Raw genomic sequence first — 24336 nt, forward strand, 5'->3', positions numbered from 1 at the left:
TTTATTACACTACTGTTTGTGAAAAGACAACACCCAGAAAGAATGGCCCAAACGACTCCAATCTCGGGAGATGTGTAGAACAGTGTACCATCAATAATAATTGATTACATTTCCATAGAAACGGCGTACACATAGGCCAAGCAGTGACATCTCTTGTTTCACCAGCAAGGTCAATGTTATGCCTTGCTCAGTCAGTGCAGAGCTTCCAAAGGAAATGGAAACATGAATCTAGTGTAGGTATGCCTCGTCGACGAGGAAGGCCGCAATATCAGCATGTGAATGAGTTCGGGGGGAATGATTGTTCTCCAGTAAGCAGGTTTGTCATATCGTGATATTTCGGCTCGTACAGGGCATGCTGCTATGACAGTGATGAGTGTGTGGAACCAGTGGATAGAAGAGGGTCGTACACAGAGACGAGCAGATACTGGACCACGTAATGTGACCACAGCACGGGATGACCGCCATCTTATCCTCTTGGCCGTGACAGACCGTACAGCTTCATCCACAATGTTGAATCGACGTTGGAGTACTGCATCGTGTGTTGATCTATCTGCCGTCATTCGTCGCCGTCTTCTGAGGGATGGACTGGTGGCTCACATGCCGTTGCGTCGGCTTCCATTGTCCAGAAACCACCAACGTCTCAGACTATAATGGGCACGTGAACACGGTCACTGGCGTGCTGAGTAGCAAAATGTAGTGTTTTCGGACAAGTCATGCTAGTCCTACTTGTCCTACAATGATGGTTGCATACATGTTAGACCCTACCGCGGTGAACACAATCTGAGAGCCTGCATTGTTGAGCAGCATAGCGGAGAAACGCTAGTGTGATAGTTTGGGGCGCCATTGGATACAATATGCGATCTCGCCTTCTACGTATTCAGGGCAATCTGAACAGCAATCGATACATTAGGGAGGTTTTAGAGCCCGAAGTACATCCCCTCCTTCAGGCAACTCCACATGCCATATTTCAGCAGGATAATGACCAGCAACATGTGGCGAGGATTGTGCAAGCCTTCTTTGAAGAACGACGGGTATCCTCTTCCCTGGCCTGCACGTTCGCCAGACATGTCGCTCATTGAACATGTCTGGGAAATAGTTGGTTGGCAATTTGTTCGTCATGGTCCTCCAGCACCGACCCTTGACTCTTTGTGGATTCGCATACAAACTGCGTGAAGGGAGATTCCCCAGGAACATATCCAATCTCTCTTTGATTCCATGCCACGACGCTTAGAAGCTCTGATTGCAGCGCATGGAAGCTTCACACCATACAGAAATCTCACGGTCACAGATCAGGTACAATTCTGTAATTCTAATCATTTGTATATTATGTACCTAATCTGAGGTATCAATTTCATTTCAGTCACATGTATCTTTCTTGGTGTTGCAATTTCCACAAACATTTGTGTACATTAGATTTCTAATTCAGACAGTGTAGCTTCTCGACTTCTCAAAATATTTCTTCATAGGATCCAACAGATGTCACTTCAAAGGATGCTTTCCTTTGAAAAATATTCAGTTACCAAGGAGACCACAACTCTTGTCTAAAGAAAAATTCCATTTGTTGCTAGTAGCCATAACAACGTGTTTTCCATGCATGGTTTTTGTTTTGTTATACAGAAATATTTGCAAGTTTCTAACAGTTTTATTGTTAGTGTTATAATAGTGTCTACAGTCTATAGTGATTTGTTTTCATAAGTTTACATGTTTTTTTTTTTTTCAGTCGTCACCTTTATTTACTAGTGCAGTTAGGTGTGCACTGCATGGTAGTGTATATAAGAGTAAGTTCTGCGTATAATAAGCGTATATATCTCAAAATGCCTAGAAACTCAAAAAGATTGAGTTCTTATTTATTATTATCATCCCAAACTTTGAAGTCAATTTTCTCCACTTTCAGTTTTTTTACATTTTGCATTGCTAAAAATGCTACTCTTCCTACAAATTTTGTACTACATGCATGATTTTTTTTGTAGCGGTTTCTGAATGTGTTCTTAACAAAACTTACTATCAGGATTATACCTAACATTCATATTTTATTTAATATTAATTTTTCTTTATGCTCGAGTTGATTTTTTTTTTCCGTTTTTACACTTTAGTGCATAAAATATTTTTTTTATTTTTTTTTTTATTTTTAGTAGAATAAAAGGAAAAATTGTATAGTGAGTTTTATTCCCGAGGGTCTGACAAGTATGTAGACAAAATTTCAGGCCAAAATATTTGAATTTGTGGGAGGAGTAGCAATTTTAGAAAAGCTAAATTTACACAATTTAAAATTACAAAATTATTAATAATTCATATATTTCTGCATCAAATGAGATGGAACTTTGTACACAGACTATTTGTATACAGTACGACAACTGTACAAAAGTTCAGAGATCTATATAGAATAGTTTAGAAATTTCAAATTTCACATCAGTGTACCCTTAAGTATCGATACTAACCCCTTATGTTGTACTAATATATTGTAAAACCCTTCTGTATATAATTCAAGACTGTGACTATGAATTAAGACTTCGTAGTACTATTAGGATCTTTTTGACATGTTCCATATTCTAGCTATGAGGCAGTGTGCTTAAACCATGGAATGTAAATAAGTACTTACAATACAATAAATGTATTCCTTTTAATATTATTTTCCCTCCATTCTGATAATGTTTCAAGTGCAATCTTAATTAAAGATGTCCTCATGTTCTTAAGACAGCTAGGATAATTTTACTATTTAAAGGTGGTGAAGAAGACCAGTTGACGAACTGGAGGCTGATATCAATATTTTCAGTAGTGAGAAGAATGATAGAGAAGGTTCTTGATAAATATCTCTGCAATTTTGTTAACTTGTCAAATCAGCAACGGTGATTTATGTCTATACCTGGCACTCATATAAATTCATCAGTTATCAACGGGTGTCTTCAGGATGCAAAATTGGAGAAGAAGGACTTTTGCATAGCTTTCCTTCATATAAGCATCATTCCAGTCCCTCCCCCCCCCCCCCCCATTTTCACAGGTTTTCGTTTTATAAAGGGTTGAGTTTTGGCAATGCTAAGAATAGACTATTGCAATATGCTCACTATAGGAAGAACACATTGAAGAAATAATTTCAAATAAACGTTACTACAGTGCATGTAAAGTGAATTTTATTTTCATAATTATTAACTTAATTGCAGCCTCCCTCTCTCTGCGTCCTAATTTCTTGGCCCCCATATTTCTTTTAAAGTGCTTTGCCGCGATTTTTTAGGGGAATGTTGTAGGATTTCCTTCGTGTCCTGCATCAATTCATAGTGTAAATTGCACCCTGAGCCATCGGTTGTGTAATTGAAGTTGTGTTTGATGGAAAATAGATTAACTTCACGTTTGACAAATCAATCCTTGGATGGCAGGTAGCATTGTCTAAAAACAGTATGACCTTACGCCTTTGACGTTTCATTGCTCCATTAAAATTATGAAGCCACTCTTCCATGATAAAATTGGTCATCTATGCTTTTTTTTATTAAATCGCACAGTTTTACTTTATTGGCATTGTTATTTAACACTGTATTGGCATATTAACACAAAACTCGGAATGAATAAACAGAAATGTGAAACTAAATTGACACTACACTACAATCATTCACAGTTTTATTCTACTCGCACTGTCCTTTATCACTGTATTGGCTTGTTAGCACAAAACTTAGAATAAATGGCAGAAAATTCAAGAGGGTTGGAAGAAGTAATGGTACAGGAGGTCAGTAACCTGTCGGGGTCCTTGACAGTAAGCACAGAATAGTGACATGGTTAGAGAAGCTTCACCCCTAACGCCTGACAAAGAATAGCGAAAGTCGTCCAGATCATTGCATGTACAGTTTCACAAAAAAAATTATGTCATGCTTCGTACAGTGTTATCACAAAATTAAAAATGGTTTGAAAGAATTTAGCAATAGTTACGCTTAAAATGATCCGTTTTAGTCAGGTTTTTTTTTTTTCTTTTTTTTTTTTCTTTTTTTTTTTTTTCCCCCTAAATGGTGCACAAAAATGATCTGTTTTCGTGTTAGGCAGTTTTCCGTTTTTAAAGTATTATTTTACATAGGAAATCATTCCATTCCCAAATTTATGTTTCGTTTGTGCAGGTTTCCTTTTTATAGAGGGTACGTTTTAGCAAGTTTTACTATATAAGACATGAGCATTTAAAATGCTCTCTCTACCATATGAATATCCCAAACAACTTCAGAGATTTAATTATTAATTTGATGGAAGATAACATTATCAAAATAGAAACAGGGTTAAATAAAAGTGATGACATACACCTTTATAAGGGAGTAGCTCAGAGTTCTCCTTTATCCCCAGTTCTCTTTAACTTGGCTATTGATAATATCCTGAAATAGCCCAAGAATACGGTTACCAATTATCTCCTACTGTTAGCCCTGTCTCAATTCTTGCCTTTGCCGATGATTTAGCCCTCATTAGTAAGGATCTTGAATCAGTTTCTATATTAATAGATTTGACGATTCAAAGTGTATTAAAAATTGGCTTGAATATTAACTCCCAAAGATGTAATCTGATTAACATTAAACATGGTAATCTCAACCAAAACACTATTACTTTGAATTGTGGAAATACAATTAATTCTATTAGACTGGGTGAAATCGTCAAATATTTGGGAATTACATTTTCTGCAGAAATTGTATTATTCGAACTTTTGGTGAAGATACTGACAAGTTAATCACCACTAATTTACTGAAACCTGATAAAAACTGAATATTATGAATCAGTATATATGGCCTAAGATCATTAATTCGCTCCAAGGTACACATTGAATAAGATTCCAAAATCTTTCGTACATGATATTGATAAAATTGCCTGGACAGATGCTAAGGAAATTGTGGGTTTACCATACAATTGTCTGAATGACATGCTATATGCTCTGAAGAATCTTCATGGCCTTGGTTTATTTAATGCTGAATGGGAAGTACACCTCCAACACTACAATATTGCCAGAAGTCTTCTAAAAATAAATGACGAACATCTGCATTTCTGCAGGAATCTTGAAACTGAAAAACAAGGATCTCTTTGACAATTAAACATTCCCATCAACGCAGAAGCACATTCGATGACAGGACAAAGTTTAAGATCTGAGTTACGGCTGAGGTCATTTAATAATTGGTGTCATCTTCCACATAAAGGTAAAGGAATGATTACTTACAGTGAAGATCCAAAAAACAACTCTTGAATTAGTAATAGAAGAGGGATATCATCCTCAGAGTGGACTAATGCCATAAAGATGTCCACAAATATCGGAACAGTACGATCTGTGCCAGGTCGTTCCTTTCAAAATAAAAACAGCGAAGTAGAAACCCTTGAGTATGTTTTGAGTAATTGCTCTAAAGGAGAACTACTGAAGAACAATCGCCACCAAAATGTGAGAAGTTCCATCGCAACCACTCTTCGGAAGGCAAAGTGGGAGGTTTACGAAGATGTGCACTGCTTGGCTGAGAATGGGTCAACGAGAAGAGTAGACATTATAGTCATCGATCGCTGGAATCAAAGAAACCTCATTCTTGACCCCACTGTCCGTTTTAAGAAGGATGCTCAACAGGCCAATGATGTTAACGATGAAAAGAAGTCTATTTACAATCTATGTATTCCTCACTTCAGTGAGAAATACAAAGTGAATGTTAATACATGGGAAGTGAAAGGACTTCTTTTTGGTGCTAGAGGAACTTCATTTAAGTTAACCAAAACCATTCTCCTTTTTTCTCTTAAATTTTCTAACAAGGACATTAACAAAATTTGTCTAATGATATTGAGAGATTCATTATTCATTTTACACAATCACTTGTATAATACTACGTAATATTGTTTACTTCATTTCATTATTCTTCATTGTACTTTCATCTCATGTTTCTCCGAAATCAAATTGTACTTTATTTTAAAATTTATCATTGTTTTGTATTCTCTCCGGAAATCATATTGTGTTTTATTTTTAATTTAACCTCTGCTTTGTATTCTGGATCCTAGTGGTCAGCCGTAGATGTCAGCCAGATGTCCCAATTTGTGGAATTAGTATATATATATTCTTTTTTTTTTTCCATAGGGTTATAGATGTGACAGGTGCTCTATTGCAAGCCACAAAACATGCATACAATACTCTGGACGTTGTGGACAGCCACAGCCTCCTATTCCTCCACCTCGGCCACCTGTCTACCATCATCAGAGGCCTGTTCCATCTCCGCCAGATCCATGGGCAGATCCTGTTCTTCGAGAGTGCTTATGGTAATTCATAAACATTAGATTAAATATATATTGGGTGAACTTTCACATTACTTGTTTTTAAATTTTTAATCATAGTAACCACTAGACCTTGGAGAACAATATTAATCATTTTTCTGTAAAAGAGTTCAATTTCAGCATGCTCATGAAGTCGTCAGTAATTTATTTATTTATTCATTCATTCATCATTTCATGATATGAACATGTACAGAGTGAACCCAGTTACAATAGTTGCATATTATATATTAATTATTTAATGCAGAAAATTAAAATATAATAAATTTGTAAGTTATTATAGATTTATAAATATCACAATGAATATTGTAATATTGTTCTCAGTAAATGACTTATGCAAAGTATAAAAAAAAGTCTTTGCAGCTTCCTTTAACAGTTTTTACTTTCATATACAGATTGCTCTGGGACCACTCTAATAGTGCCCTCTGATATATAAAAGTAAAAGCAACGTGAAAGTATCTCTTTCCATCATTCTATCATTGGTAGTTTAATAAATTTCACCTCGAAATGTAATTAAACTCTGCAAGACTATGGTTATTAGAGGAGAAAAATTCGCTCCAGTGAATAACCTCTAATAACCATTCTTACCATAACACAGCACCCTCGAGCTAGCGTTTATTACCCGTGGAGAAGACACTACATTATGGTGCATTCGTAGCTGCTGGCGGGTATGCTCGTTACGTCTTTCTTTCTCCTGCACGACGGGGCACAACACGTTGCTCTGCTTACCCTTTACCAATTTCAGTGAATGCTGACGACCACTGCCATAACAGATAAATTCTGTATGACTAAAAATTAAACTTTATGTAGATTCTGCCAGTACTATAATCTCAGTCAGCACAAAACGTAATTAATACCAGTAAAATGCTTAGAAATGTACCAATTTAATTAGTGACAGGAAATTTCTCAAATGTTGGACTACTTATCATAAAAGAGATGACGATCATGTTGTGCATGAATGTTTTCAAATCCTGCAGCATTTCAAATTTTGCCTTGTCTATTTTCAGCAGCTCACAGTATAGATTTTTGAGATCCTTAATCAGAATCTTCTTTCTTCACTGTCAAAGTAGTTGCCAGTTATCTTTATGGTTTATTTAAAAAAAAATCACCTTCTTAAACAACTTTCTTATGTCCACTACTGTAGAGTCTCCTGCTTCTTTGTCTGTGTCTGAGGATGTATAATTAGATACAAACTTTTTTTTTTTTTTTTAAGAAAGAGTAATCCAAATTATGTATTATATTATATGGATGACTAGCCTTCTTGTGATTTCTTTCTGCCTCTTCCTAATGTAGTCTGCCAATGTACCGTAAAGTGGGGATATTTCGGACGCAGGGGTAACATCGGACGGTAATTCAATTTATCATATTTTATGTTGGTAACACCAGTTCTTAGCATCTTTTCCGCGCTTTTTACTATGTTCGTATGTTTCTGCACATTTTTAAAGACCCATTGGTGAACTGGTGTTACCAACATAAAATATGATAAATTGAATTACCGTCTGATGTTACCCCTGCGTCCGAAATATCCCCACTTTACGGTATACATTGATGAGGTAAAAAATGTTGCAGTGTGGAATGGATACTATTGAAGTAAATTGTGTATCCTCTTTCCAGAATTGTCTGTTCAATTTGAATATTAAGTTTGTTTGATATATCAGCCAATGCACTAACTAGAATTTTGTTCTTGTTTTGGTAAGGACAGCTTTTAGGATTAATACTATTTTTTGTAGGATGAATTTTGTTTAATGAAATGTAATATGCACCTTGTAAATTCATTTGCACTAATAGGAGTGTACTGAACTACTACCGATAGATGTCTCCCCTGAAATAGCCGGTATGCGCTTTTTGCGATTCATTTGTTTTCACATTTTGTCTATGTTCGTAAGTGGTGTTACAGTGCAGTTCTAAACTAATATTTAATTATTTTGTAATAATATATGAAAAGGGGATACAGAAAACTGCAATGCCTGACTACTGTTATGTTCCTTTGTGCAAAAATCAAGGTCGGCCATTTTCGTATCATCAGTTTCCTAAGCAGGAAACTTTAAAGAAACAGTGGCTACATGTCATTCGCAGGAAAAACTTAAAAAAACAAAATGTGATAAGGAATATTAAGGTCTGCTCTCATCATTTTAAGACGGAAGATTTCGTTACCACTTCATTAGGTAAGTGGTGTTCATTAATTCTAATTAAGGAACCATAATTACATTTATAAAACGGCGATGTCAGTTTACATTGCGTAACATTATTATTATTATATTTTAAGAGAAAGACCACGACTCAAATCGAACGCCGTTCCATCTGTATTTAAATGATCGGGATCCACAGAACAAACAACAAGGGAGAAGAGGTTTCAGAGTAGGAAGAAATCCTTGGACAGATCTCCCACCCAAGAACCAGGAAAAATAGAAATGATAGAATGTCAGATATCTGCCTACGAAGAAATTGAACTACCATGTGATCATGAGAACGAACCTTCTTCTGTAGTGGTGGAATATCAAAATATTGGAATGCAGACAGACCAGAGTGGCATCCTAGACATTAACAGGGTCATGTGTAACCCAGCTGCTGTGCTGCTTTTTACTTCCTTCGCCAACAGAAATAATTTTAATTTAGTGTTTGCTGCTCTTGGGGAAAATCGTTTCCAATTACAAGTGTTCCCCCTTTCACCAGAACATTGCTTTCTTCTGACAGTTATGAAACTTAGAACTAACAAGCCAGATGTTGAGTTAGGCCTAGCATTTGGTACCGGTATAAGTAAAAATATTGTGGGTCAAATATTCAATGTGTGGATAAATTTTATGTACAGTCAATTCAAAGAGCTGAACATATGGCTTCATAAGAAAACTTCTTTTTTCACATGTCCCACCTGCATTTAGGGAAAAATATCCCGCAACCAGGGTCATTATAGATACTACTGAGGTGTCTATAATGAGACCAAAAAATCCAACTGCCCAGCAAGCAACATTTTCCAATTACAAAAACTATAATACAGTTAAAGTGCTGATAGGTTTTATTTCTTTCATTTCTGATGTATATGGGGGGGGGGGGGGGGGCTATTTCAGATAGACATTTATACGATCTGGCTTATTAGATCTCTTGGAAGAAGGAGATGCAGTAATGGCTGACAGAGGCTTCAACATCCAAGATCTATTATGTGTGAAAGGTGTGTCACCAGTGGCGGCTCTCACCATGTCCCCTAAGGTGAAGTTCATATTGGCCACAAAATTTGATACAATCAATATTTTTTTTAAATAATTTCACGATTTTTTTCTCATTTCTTGATTATGTTTGAGAATGTTTGTTCTGTTCATTTCACTTAATTGCGCAGTAATATTAGTTTTTCCTAACATAGCCAATGAAACAACATTTTTCAGGTGAGACTGCAAAGTTTCGTGCTTTTTAAGTTTTAGGGGCAAATGTCCTAAATCTGTCACACCACTCCTAGTCTATGCAGTATAATCACCGAAGAGGAGGCAAGAAAAACAAAATACAGAATTTTTTTTTTGTTGACATCCACGTAACCACAAATGCTTAGCGTAAATTTCATTGTTATACTTCCTTACATATACGCAGTATTTCGGCTGGATGAAGCTTGAGTAAGATTTAAGTGGGGTAACGGACGACCCTGTAATTTCACTTCATTACATCAATCTTCTCCGCGAGGGAAAGTTGAGAAAAATGAAATTAATATTCTGTAATTCACACACTCTCATGCTTGCACATTTGCACTGGTTAAGTTACGGTACTAAGACGTCACACCAAAGCAACACTCAAATATACTGATGGTCAACAATGTTCTAAAACTGGAAAAGAAGTCCCTTTCGTATTTTACATACTATATCAAAATGATTTTATTTGTGCAATCATTTTGAGTTAAGGCAAATCCTAAGATTCTACTGGAGACTGGATATATACGTAACAGTAAGGCAAAAAAGAATATTAATTTCGTTGTATTAACTCGATAAGATTCTACAACAATAAGTATGTGAAGAGAAAATAAAAATGTTGTCATTAAGTTTCAAGAGAATAGAGAATCCATTTGACGTAGCATTACAATAGCTATGTGGGAGTGGAGGAAAGATCTTCCCTTGTCACCTGGTTCTGCAAGCCACTGCAGCAAAATATGGGTTTTAACAGCGGCAGTTTCCCTCTGCTTCCCTTCACCTTTCTACCCCCTGACCAAGCAAGAGACACTCTATGAGCTGCCCACCCTGCAGATCCCAGGATGACTTTGAATGCAGTGTCAATTCCAATACAGTCGACGCGCAAAAAGATTATGCATAAGATAATAGTACATATTCCCGGCCAGATGAAATATAAAGCAATTTACCAATAAAAGGTGTAACAATTCGTCTACAAATTAAAACAAATATTATTATTTTCCTGTCAAAGCAGGGAGTGCTGCAGCTCTTATGGACGAGGTGTCCTTGTGTGTCACTGAACATTCCACCTTTTCTGAAGGGGGAAAAAACAATTTTCCCCGTCAGAAAACATCGAGACAAGGAGAATTGCCTCTAATATGATCCATGTAGAAAGGGCAATAGGGCTTGGAAAAACTTACAAAATTCTGCAATCAAAGCTGCAGTACAGCAAAATATGTTTATCCAGCAGAATAATATTTGTCTGCTATATTATGCTCTGCAACTTCAGAAAATCAATAATGAAAGAGCACTGATGTAAAATGAAAGTGTTCTGTGTAAAATCATCTGTAGTTTAGTTAAATTTATTTCGGAATATGTATGGTAAGACTTTCCTATGTTAAATTTCAATGTACCTCATTTACATGTTTCGACCTATTTATGGGTCATCTTCAGAACTGGTCGTTGTTGGTCTTGGCGCCACTTGTTCTGTTTCCTGTGAGGGTGTGTTCCTGTGGTACAGTGTAGAGTCAAAGAGTGTGTGTGTTTTGAAGTTGAGTTGTGTGTTGAGAATTTCGTTGGGGTGTGTTTTTGTGTGTCTGTATATTTCATATTGTTCTAGTGTGTTTAGTTTCTGGCTTTTTGGTTGGATGTGTAGTATTTCCATGTCTGTGTTGATGTCTCTGTAGGTGTGGTTAGCATTTGTGATGTGTTCTGCATATGTGGAGGTGTTTTGTAATTTTGTTATGGCTGTAACGTGTTTGAAACGATCTGCCTGTCTGTCCTATGTAGAAGTTGTTGCAGGTGTTACATTTGAGTTTGTATACGCCTGTGTGGTTGTATTTGTTTGTTTGTTTGTTTGTTTGTGTTGTGTTGTGTTGTTTGTGTGTTGAGATGTTTTTGTAGAGTGTTATGTGTTCTGTATGCGATGTTGTAATTTAATTTCTTGAATGAGGTTGCAATTTTGTGTGTGTTTTTGTTTTCGTATGTTAGTGTGATGTATTTTTTGTGTTCTTGTGTTAAATTTATTGCAAAATTATGGTTTAGGATATTAGGCCTAGTCTTAATGTATTTTTATTTCATCAATCAATAGAATAATTAGATTGGACACAAAAACACAAATTACTAAAAAATACTTAATATAAATCTACCTTAACTTACGTAGTTTCAGTACCTAGAAAATCAATTAATATTTAAAAAAAAAAAAAAAAGCCCTATAAATGACAAAAGTTTGAAGTTTTCTTAAACATACTTGTTAGTGATTTTTATTCTTGTGGAAGTTTGATTCCTTTGCATTTTAGACTTTTCTCAAATACAGCTAGTTGTAATTTGCCATGCTATAATAATCTTTTTCGTATTGTAGTTTTGATTTCCAAAATTCAATTCGTGTTTATGTCCTTTTCATAATTTCATAGAATTGATGCAAACTGTATTACCCACTACATTGTAATTTAAAATAATATATAAATTTTTAGCTTGATATTAAGGACTTCCAATATTAACAGGAAGAAAATAATTTTGGACTGAAGGAGCAAAGTAAGCTTTTTTTTTTTTTTTTGGTGCCAGAATGTGTTTAAACGAAACCATGGCTATATTTTTGTAAAGTCAAGATGTCATAGTTTACACAGCATACTGTTTGCATCAACTCTATAAAATTACATTCTTTTCATATCAAGCATGTTTTTAGTAATAAAAATAAACAAACAATACATTTTACACCATGACAGATTATAAAATAACAATAATAAACCACATATTTTCATGTAACTCTCTTCATTTATATATCTTCATGCATACCTCTTATATAGGTAATCTCACTGAAACTAAGTAACACTGACACATTATTAAGCCATGAGATACAGGAGTCAATTTAAGTGAACAGGAAAAATGTTTCAAAATTTAAAACAAAAGTGATGGGACAAAATACTGCTTGTAAAATTTATCTAGTTGCAATGACATTTCCTGTATGAAAACATTATCTCTCTCGACTTCTATGATAAGCATGTCAACTGCTGTAAACACCACAAAGCAGCAGTACTATCGTCCTGTTATATACAACTGTCCTTGAACCTGATAGAAGTAGTTGTGATTTCTTTTTAGTACGACATTCCGTTGTATCATTTCCAGGTATGGCACTGCATTCACAGAAATCTTATTTTTCTGGCTTGGAAGTCCTTTTAATTCTAGAACCCCTTCATTACCTATAAGTCCATCACAAGAGGCTACTAGGTAACTCTTTTCTGGATGAATTATTAGTCCACACCTTACAACATGATTATCAGTAATTTCTTCGAATCTCATCCTTGCTAAACCCTCCATTTGCAGACCCCACTTCATATAACTATTTTGAAAATTTGATCTCATTCTTAATTGTCGAACAAGTTTCTCAGGATCCCTCGTGTGACAGATCTTGCCAAAATTGCTAGCTGTTAAACGGCATTCTCTTTCTTTGTACCACAAATGTTGTTGAGACTGCTCTTGCGTTGTTTTTTCCACTTGCGCTCTCTTCACCTCATCAGCAGCAACTAATGTTTCTGCACACCTGTCGGTGGAACGGGCTCTTTTTTTACAGCATATGGAAAAGTGAATATATGTGTTGAACTTTGAATGAGTTTATGTACATAATTTTCATAACCTTCTTGATTTATTCCACTTAGAGGCCTCACTTCATGACAAGGCATCTGAGCATCTGGAGCTAGTGGTAGATCTTCTGCTTTTATAGGACTTCGTGTTCTTTTCTTATTGGCTGGTCGATGAAAGGTTTGCAGAACTTGGGTGCAAGTCTGAGCACACTTTATTTCCCCACTTTTGGAGAAATGCTCTAAAGCATAACACAGAGCAGCAATATGTTTACAACTGGCTTTGGGACCTGCTCCTGCAACACATTCACAGTCTGCTCCTTATATAATACTAGACTTATTTAATACTAGTTTCACTTCATATTTTTTGTTTTTTGTGTATTCTGATTTTACTTGACTAATTATAAACACTGCACTGGTATTTACATAGCATTTAATGAAGTTAATGAATCTGTCATTAAATAACCTATAACCTGAATCACACAATGATCTATAATTCGAAACTGAGTAACCATCAATTTCTGACTTTCTGAAAATAAAGTAGTTCATCAATTCAAAACTTGACAGATTTATTTCACTCCGATGAGCTGATGCAATATCTTGAAATCCATCAAGCACTTTTGGAAGATCTAAAGTAGGCCTACCGGTAACAGCCAATGACACTGACGTCTTCTGGGTATGAAGCCTCATATAAGCTTCTAACCTAAAAAAATAGATACGGAATATACAGTATACATTTTCATAAAACATTGTGTAATATAATTTCACTCAATTTGTAACCCAAAAATAAAGTAAAACAATTTGTTGCCATAACAAACAGTTTAATCTACCGTTCTAATAATTCGCGTTTGTTTCCACTTGTTTTTCCACCTCTTTTCTTCAGTTCTGCTTTTAAATCAGCAACCTTCATTGACTATATATTATTCCGCATTGCATCTGGATCAGAAAAGGACGAATCCATTTTTTATAATTACTAATTCACATAAAAATAATATTTTGAACACAGCAAAGCTTGTACAGACTAGTATGACTAGATGCAAAACAAATGAGAAGTGGTAAGCACATACAGACTGTTACATCTGCGCAATCTGTTGCAGAAGTTTGGCATAAGACACTCCTGTTCTTCCTTCACCTTCATACCATACATACAGATGGACATCTTTGGATTTACTGACAAAAATATATAAAATTAATATTGTTTTGAAACTAAAAATAATATAGGACATAACACAAACACACTGAACATCCATTGTTACCACCAGGATAGATTCAGATGCTGAAGAAACGGCTTCTTCTGCTTTACGAGCATTTTCTGAATGTGTAATTTGTAATCTTCATTCAGATTGAATGAATGAATGAATGAATGAGCCTATTTTGTCCCGTGAAGGGCTAAGGCCTCCTAGAAAGGGAGAGCTCAGTTTAGAATTCATGTGGTGAGCTAGTCCACAAGAGTTATAAGTTTAGTTCACAGTTCACACCTGTACTAGTTTCCTTTCTTATACTACACTTTCCTACGATCTTCAAACTATCGCTACAACCTTCCCTGCTAAAGCCGACACTTGCTTCAACACCTATTCTTCTTGCGTACACACACACACTCGCTTCTACACTGTTACCTATTCTATTAGCACAGGCACTCGTTCAGACACTGTCACATCAGGAATATTAACTCTAACAAGTTATCGGCACTGAGTAATATGCACTTTCTGTCAGCATTTTGTCATGACAAGATCTTTTGTGGACTTCTCCATTCGCGTCTGCTTCTTGCTACCCTGGACCAATGCACACCCATGACATTCCTGAAGAGATTGGCCCATCTAGTTGCAGCTCTGCCCCGATTTCTCCTGCCGATGCGAGGATTCCACATGGTAGAGATATGCGTCCACCCGCTGCTCTGGAGTCTTGCCACCATTTCAGATTACCCTGTTTAAATGCAACACATGTGTCACACTGGTCCATTGTAGGTTTGAATATCGAAATTCTATGCCTCCTCAAAATCTCGCAAAATGTTTTCCTTTCCACGCACGCACGCACGCACGCACACACACACACACACACACAGACACACACACACACACACGTTTTTTTCGCACCACAGGCCTAAAATCTGAGTTTACATAGACCCTTGAACTTGTTGCCCTGCAATAGTGACTGGATATTTTAGGGATAAAATCCAACCATGTGATAACAGAATCTGACCTCAACACTTTCCTCTTAACACCTGAAGCCACCGGCATAGCTCTGTTGGCTAAGACTTTTGCCTGTCGATTCAGAGTTGCGCTTGGGCACAGGTTCGATTCTCACTTGGGCTGATTACCTGATTGAGATTTTTCCGAGGTTTTCTCCAACCATAAGGCAAATATCAAGTAATCCATGGCGAATTATCGGCCTAATCTCGCCAAATATCATTTTGCTGCCATCAATTCCATTGACGATAAATAACCTCGTAGTTGATACGCGTCATTAAATAACCAAGTAAAAAAAAAAACACCTGAGATTTCTGAGCCTTTCTTTTTCATTTCGATAGGACAACTTAACCAGTTTCTTTCACTAATCCTATATTTTATCTTTTAACCAAATATTTAAAACAATTTTCCTAAGCCCCAATGTTGATAAAAGAAATTTCTGCATACTTTCACTTTTATCCTGTCTTCTCTAGCTAAATAAAAGTAATATCCATACTGCTTGATTGGATCCTCTCACTGTGTTTTCTTCTTCCCAGAATTGGTTGTAAGTCTACCAGACCATTAATTATATTGTGACTTTTAATTCAAACAACAATGTGGTTTTTACTTCTAAACTTTAATAACACACCCGTCAACAATGGGTATTCCACTTAACAGAGCAACACAATATTCGTTATTCACTCCACAGACGACAATGACAATTCACGTGGATTATTGAGAAGGACAACAGTGTACTCCTAATCTCAACTAATGTTCACAAAGCACTATGTACAACAAAACTGCCAGTTCTCAGTTTGTTTGCCTTGGCTAGCTCTTCTAGCTCACTCACTCAAGTCCACAGTGCACTTCGAACCCAAGACTTTCAGTGACAGTCCACTGCACGCCGAACCCAAGACTCCCGGATGCGTTGCTTCTGTCTGGACGCTGCCACAGTTACTCAAGTTCACTCGCGTCGAACCACGGTCTCGAAGACTGGCTTCCTTGCCCATTCGCTGCTGCTTCACAAAACTGTCTGGCTGTCCAATCTAAACTGACTGTGCGGCTCACTTGCCCTTCTATTTATTGCTAAATCACACTTTCCAGAATGTACTGTTTCCCGAAGTTTTTACAAACGTCAGAGGATTGCGCTGCTGGAGACTTCTCTGGCTTTCTCTGCTCGGTCGCAGTTGCTTTTCTTCCCCCTCTACACCGCACCCAGTGCCCACTGAAGCTGGCCTTCCTCTCTCCGCTGCCTGTCTTCCCGCTCGCCCTCCCTTCTGCTAGACGCGCATTCAACTCGCGACGCGGCGAGAACTTTGCAGCGCAGTTGCCACAATATATTGCTTTTGTCTTTCCCATGAATCTATGGACAAAAATGTTTCATAAGATTTTTCGAGCATTTTCAACAATTTGATGACATGGAGCTTCTTTTAAAACTTTTTTTTTCTGTTTATGTGAGCAAGATATCGGTAATAATTTTCTCTCTTCAACTCCTGATAATTTTTATCATCTGAATATTGTGTATTATTTTAATATTGCACTTGTAGTTATGCATTTTCAAAATCCTAATTGTATTATTAATTACTTTAACTAAGTAAAGTTAACAAAAATGTAGCCTATTAGTGAAATTGTACTGAAATAGATATATACTTAAATTTACGTTACACTATTATGATTCCCATTGCCGAAATTTTCTTCAGTTGAACAAGTATCAGGAGCTAATTTTTATTAAAAGTTTCCCTTTACTCTCCATGGTTGACTATAGATTAATAATCTAACTCTCAGATCCATAAACTCGGTACTAGGTCATTGTTATTACAACATTCTAGCATCAAAGCATCTCTGATTACACAGAAAGTGCTAAGTGCATGGCAAGGTCACAAAACGATGTGTCATCGGCTATGTGCATCATAGCCCTGGTTGTGTACATAGCCTGTTTTGCAAGAACAATTTCTTTCTTATGCTCATAACCGAATTTGCCCTTTCTCATACGAAGGCAAGACCTTGCAAGACTCACATACATGTATAATGTTGAAGAACAACAATTCTGGAGACCATTCTGTTCCTTCCCATGCACATAATTCAGTTTCGTTAAAAAAAAAAAAAGTGCACATAGCCGCTTTTGGAGACACAGTGATGATATATTACTTATTTTATATATTTTTAATACATACTAATGCATTCCCTGGTCATTTGCACACTGCTGCATGTTTTGTCTTGACCTCTTCTACAGATGTAGAATGGTCTAGAGCACGGATTTGAATTTCTTAATATGATGAATGTTACAAGGAGCTAAGTGAGAAGAGTAGACTGAATGTTCAGGCACAGTGATGCTTTCTTGGCTAAAAATGTGATATAGACAGAGTTCTGTGTGCTGATACATTTTCTTTACAAATTTGGCCATTTCCTTCTCTCTTTTGCGTAGTTTTATCATAACATTAATTTTGAGGCTTTGAAAAATTACTTTTACTTTTAAAACTCTTCAATAAAGATACGGATTTACAGGTTTCTTTTTTCTAGGTTTGTTGGAAATATGGGTAGAGAAAAGGCAACCAACTTGCTCGACAGACACGCAAATGGTACATATCTGTTGCGCATTCGACCACAAGGGCCTACCCATCCTAATGAAACTATTTATGCTCTCAGTTTGAAGTAAGTATTTTTATCTGTTAGAATATATATTTTAGATTGAGATGATTTATTTTGTTACATTGACTCTTGCTTTATAAATTACTAAAACTTACACTAAAGATCACGTCTTAATTCTATGAGTCATCATCATCATTATCATTATCAGCATCAGCATCATCATCATCATCATCATCATCCCAGTAACAAGCAACCTTCAGAAAAAATATTCTAACAGAATTACCAAATATATGAAATTGCTATGTGAAATTACAGATACATGGTTACAAGACAAAGACATTGTGATTTCCAGTAGAGATAAATTCTTTGGAGGAAATTTAAAGTATTTCTTCAAATACTCTTAAAAAACGAGTATAGTGTCACTGCAAGAGGTGTTATATCTGACTATAGCTGTATTTTTGTGCAAATTTACCATGTCAGTCTGTTCGTATTTATCATATAATACTTAATAATATCTGGCAAGTAACTAGTAAGTGCATATGAGATAAATACTGGTGATCACTTCCAGTAACAAGAGTGGATTATATAATACTAAAACGTTAATAAATCTCATAAAATATAACTCAGAAAACTATAAATAATACAAGCTAAATCTGGAAAAGAAATTGATTGGGTCACTGACTGAAAGAAACTGCCTACTGCACTGGAAGGAATGGTGAATGGGACAAGAGTTCGGGGCAGAAGGCGATATCAGATGATAAGAGGATCAAAAATGATAAAGAGGATAATGTGGATCATATGAGGAGACAAAGAGGAAGGCAGAAAATGGGAAAGATTAGAGAAAGCTGGGTTTGCAATGAAAGATCTGTACTTGGGCAGAACACTGAATAAATGAATGAATTAATTAATGAAGCCAAATTTAAGAAATAATCATCATCCAGGCATGTTACAGTACTAAGAGAACTGTTACAGTGTACAAAAGTTTTCTTTCTATCTCTTCATAGGGTCTTCTTCTCCCTGATGGTTTGTAATTTCAAAATTGTCTTAGCAAATCTTACTCTGGATATTCAGTTAATGTATTGCCGCCAGTTATTTTGATATGTATATTGTGGTGTTACAAAAAGAATGGTAACTGAAATTAATCAGAAGAAGCTTTGTCTCAGTAGCGATGTGTACCATTTTCCAAAGTGTTTCCATTCAGTAAAACAACAACAATGTATTTACTCTACCTCAAGACTCTTTCATGATAAACTTAAGAATTATAGATAGATTTACACTGTTTAGTGGTGACGGCACTTATCGTATCATTTCTCTCTTCTTTCTAGTCCGCTTGTCTACCTTTACCTGACTGTACATTATAATATGCAGTTTTCTTACAACCTTTCTATTGAAGATGTAAATTTATTTCGGTACTCTAATTATAGTGTGACAGTGACAATTGTGGTAATATATTTTAAATGTAAGCCAGCTTTGTAATATGTAAACAAGTTAGTTATTTAAAAACAAAGGGATTTTAATATCACGCAACTACTAATTGAAATTGTTTTCAATGTTACAAAGTTACAGATTCTCTATTAGCTACAGTTTTTGAAGGTAATACAATGCACGCACTTCTTACCTTGTCTCAAAGATCAATCCGCCTGTTCAGCCTAGCATAAAAAATATTTATTATAGGATCATAAAAATAATAAAAGGTAAAGTGAATAATACATATGATATGATGATAGAGACTGCATTAATCTTGTACAGGATAGGGACCGATGGCGAGCTTTTGTGAGGGCGACAGTAAACCTGCAGGTTCCTTAAAAGCCGTTTATAAGTAAGTCAGTCAGTCAACAATACAACTTACTAGTTTTCAGGCAACCACATAACCACGTGTACTCTCCATACCATGGTTATTTAAATTGTCATGTTACTTTATTTGATTCTTTCACAAGATTGTTTAGCACTGGTGTTGATCTACCTCTTTGGATAATTTCTAATTTTTGTTCGAAACTCCTAGTAGAAAATGGACACTACAGTAAAGTCCGAATCTCCTGATGTTTCGCAAACTCGCCTGACAGGAAGGATGGGTGGCCAGTGTTGAAAATAGATTCTGTTCTCAATAATAAAACAATGTCATGCATACTAAATAATGTATTAAAAGCATACCTTAAAAGTGATCTTTGTAATTCCAAGGGAAAACCCAATGATGTGTTTACGAAGTCATTTAAATTCCTCGCTGTTTTAGGTATTATGTTTTCTAGACAAGACGAACAAAATCTGAGCAACCTGTGTTTCTGCTTTTTGCACTTCTCTGCATACACATGGTGACATGGTTGATACACTTATTGAACACTCCTCGGCAGTTAGTTCTTGATACTTAGAAAAGTTAAGATTTTTACAATAATACTGTTTTCTTCGGACGAATATTTTCTGAAGAAATTGTAGACATTAAATATAATTTTCGAAACTTTGCTACTATATTCACTGGATCTATTACTTTCACTAGTACTGGTCTTACTGAATCACATAATTGAATTTTATATTACTAATAAACAAATAAAGTAATAAACTAATAAGAACACACAGAAAATGGTTATAATTATAACAGACGAGTTATTGATTTGCACTTTTCACTGACAGACACAAAGCACATTGAATACCTACACACAAAGCAAATAGAAATCGAATTGGCTTTCTCAGCTCTCGCTTCATAATTATTTTTGACCGGATGATTATGTTGCTGAATGGATACAGGTAATAGTCTTGCTGCTTCGAAACTCTTTCTTATCAACACGCAGCTGTGTAAACATCACTCTTGGAAGACCATAAAATCATGTATCAGCTGGGACGTGATTAAGATGCATAAAATGCAAACCACTTGGCGTAGAAATGTGATTCTTGTGTCTATACATTCAGAAAAATGTCATTCAACCTAATCATATGTAGAGACATTGTCACGAAGAATTTGTCTGAGTGCACGTATTAGTTTTACAAGCGGCGTCAACGAATGTCTGTACACAGTAATGCAGTATTGTAGTTACTGGCTTTGCGGTATAAGTAAACACACCCCAAACATCAGGAGATTTGGACTGCACTGTAAATATATCTTCACACTGCAGTTACAAATCATTGATGCACTTTCCACACTAAGTGTATGAAAACACTTAACACTAATTTTAACGCGATATTTAAACAAAAACACTGTTGAAACACGATATTTAATTCAACAAAAACGCTTTTTTAAATACGATATTTAACTCTTAAGAGCCTGAATTATTTTTCATCAATTTTTTTTTTTTTTGTATATTTTGTTATAGACTGATTAAATGGATGTAATTGAACACAATAATGCTTTTTGTTTTTCATTGTTAATGGGAATATGTGGATTTACAGGTTATGACCATATGATAACACTAGGTTATTATATTGTCAAAGTCCACATCTGTGGAGTAACAGTCAGCGCGTCTGGCCGCAAAACCAGGTGGCCCGGGTTCGAATCCCGATCGGGGCAAGTTAGCTGGTTGAGGTTTTTTCCAGGGTTTTCCCTCAACCCAATACGAGCAAATGCTGGGTAACTTTCGGTGCTGGACCCCTGTCTCATTTCACCGGCATTATTACCTTCATTTCATTCAGATGCTAAATAACCTGAGATGTTGATACAGCGTCTTAAAATAACACAATAAAATAAAAAAAATATAAATATATTGTCAAATCTTAAATAATTTTTTATTTCCTTGTAATGACATCTTACAATCAATTTATTGAACTTCAGTGAACTTTAACAACCAAATTATAAAAAAAAAAATACTTTCACAATATCTGAACAAAGATACTATACATAATTTCCTTATTATAGGAGACATTAGAATCACCTTTAGTGTGCTTTCACACAAAAGTTATACGAAAGTGTATAGTAAATCACAAATTATTGTCACAATATATGAACAAAACAACACATTTTCCTAACATAACATTTTATATTAATTTTTGGTGTCCTTTTCACATATTTCTGTCGTAAGGTAAAACATTTCTTATGATATGTCAAAAAACATGGGCTGCAGAGACCTACATTACATTTTGAGAACGCTATATACACAGAAGAGCAGTTTTCACCAGCACATCGTCATCTTATGTTTCTGGGTATCAGAATTACTAATGTTCCACTCCATCTTATCTTATATAATCAGATGTTCTGCAAGGGCCGTCCAAAAAGTAAGTTTCCCTGGGGCCATTTATAGGAAGAAAAACAATTTCATGGAAAGATTTATTGGAACAGATAACAGAAATTATTGAACTACACTACTGTCAGTGAAAATTGCAACACCATGAAGGAATCTTAAGAACTGAATCAAATTTATTTTACATATTACTAATATTGATGTACACAAGTGATTAACGTTTCAGACCAATACACATGAGTACATCAGTATTTTGTGAAACCTCCACGAGCTACAATCAGAGCTGCTATATGTCGTGGCATTAAATCAAAGAGGATTTGAATCTCTTCCTGGGGAATGGCCTGCCAGGCTGCTTGTATACGTGCCCACAGTTCATTGCAGCTGGCTGCTGGAGTTGTTGACAGACTACTTGTCGACCAACCATATCCCATACATGTTCAATAGAGACATGTCTGGCGAACAGGCAAGCCACTGAAGAACCTGAATGTGCTACGTTAAAGAGAGCTTCAACATTCCTGGCAACATGTGGTCGGCCATTGTCTTGCTGGAGCATAGTGTCAGGAGTGCGCTGAAGGAAGGGTATGATTTCAGGCTCTGCAACGATATCGATGTACCGGTTGCTACTGAGTCTACCCTGAATATGTAGCAGCCGAGATCGTGAATGATACCCAATGGCACCTAACACTATCACGCCTGGCATTCGGCCAGTATGATGCTGGAAAATGCAGTCTGGATGATACCGCTGATCATGATATTGTCTAATGTGTATACGACCATCATTGTAGTCCAAGTTGAAACAGGATTCGTCCGAAAACACCACGTGTTGCCAATCTGCATGCCACTGTGTGTTCACGAGCCCTTTGTAGCCTGTGACGTCGATGAATTAGGGACAAGGGAATCTGCCAGAATGAAGTGCGTGCAACCAGCCCTCTGCGAAGCAGACTTCGTCGAACAGTGGAAGCAGACAATGCTACACCTACTACAGCGTTTTACTGTTGTGCTAATACTTGTGATGAAGCTGAACTATCCATCACTACTATGCGGACGAGATATCTGCCATCCCATGGTGTCATCACAGATCTTGATCTACTGCCAGATTTTTTATGTGTTCGATTCTCTTCAGCCCACTGCTTCCACACTCGCATCACTGTAGTGGCATGGTGTCCCACACGAGTAACAACATCGCGATACAAAAATCCACCTTTATGCAGGCCAATCATTAATTTTCGTTCAAACATTGTTGTTTGTTTATACTGCGGCCTTCTAGCATGACGAGTCACAGTGACTCTTAGAGAAAGGTTTACTGCCTGTTGACTCTAATACACTGCTCGTCTGGCTCCACAACAGCCCTCTATGCACCTACCACGATAGTTCGGAGAGCACTGCTGGGTTCAGGGATGCAAAATCATTTTGAAATTCTAATCGTTTGTCATACTCTGCGTTATATTTAGTATAATTTTCACATGCCTATCTGCGTTCCTTCATGGTGTTGCACTTTTTGCAGACAGTAGTGTATTTTTCAACATATTTCCCACCGGAATTGAGACATTTGTCATATCATGAGATCAACTTTCGTCCCTATGTCATACAAGTCTGCAGCCTGGGATCGAAACTAGTGTGTGTGACAGCTGTCTGCACGTCTCTGTTGATTAGATACAATGTTGGACTTTGGTGGCTCTATGTAGAATACTCTTGTTTTTCGTTTTCTAATTTTTAAACACTCCTTTTTTGTAACATTCATTTTGTTACTTGTACTTTCTTGTAACTCCTCCATCTTACTGTTAGGCCGGGAATACACGGACACGTTGCGGCAGTAATGCAACAAGGGTCGAACAGAATTCAGGGCTTCGTTCACTCGTTTGTACGCTATTTCAAGCACACACTGCGGCAAGAACACACACACACACCTCAAATGCCGCACAGTGATCCATTCCCTGTCGGTTTTTCTCGCGAACACAAAGGGATTCGTTGCCGTTTGTCTCGTGAAGCGCGCACACCTCAAGCATGGAGTGGTGTGAAGTAGATTGGACCTCATAAATTAAGTCCAGTCTTGTGGAATCCTGTGATATTGACTATTATAATAAAAATAACGGAACGTGCCAGTGAACATAAGAAGATGCAGGACTCCAAAACGAGCGAGAAAGCAGGGTGATAGTACAGAATTACTGGCGACTGCTGTTGGAATTGTGCAAGCCACTGCTGGGACGTTAATTTTTTAATTGGTTAT

General features: G+C 36.4%; 1 protein-coding gene across 8 annotated transcripts in view; it reads left to right on the top strand.

The window, feature by feature from the left end:
* Positions 1-24336, top strand: part of Vav (Vav guanine nucleotide exchange factor) — a 384489-nt gene that overhangs the window by 207100 nt on the left and 153053 nt on the right. For all 8 annotated transcript variants that reach the window (XR_011334865.1, XM_069839772.1, XM_069839777.1 and 5 more), the window contains 2 exons: positions 6062-6240; positions 17878-18009. Coding sequence is in view for 7 of the 8 variants with exons in the window: in XM_069839772.1 (XP_069695873.1) it covers positions 6062-6240; positions 17878-18009 (311 nt within the window). In the remaining variant the exon portion in view is untranslated. The remainder of the gene's footprint in view (positions 1-6061; positions 6241-17877; positions 18010-24336) is intronic.

This window comes from Periplaneta americana, chromosome 11 (assembly GCF_040183065.1).
Source record: "Periplaneta americana isolate PAMFEO1 chromosome 11, P.americana_PAMFEO1_priV1, whole genome shotgun sequence".
NCBI lineage: Eukaryota > Metazoa > Arthropoda > Insecta > Blattodea > Blattidae > Periplaneta > Periplaneta americana.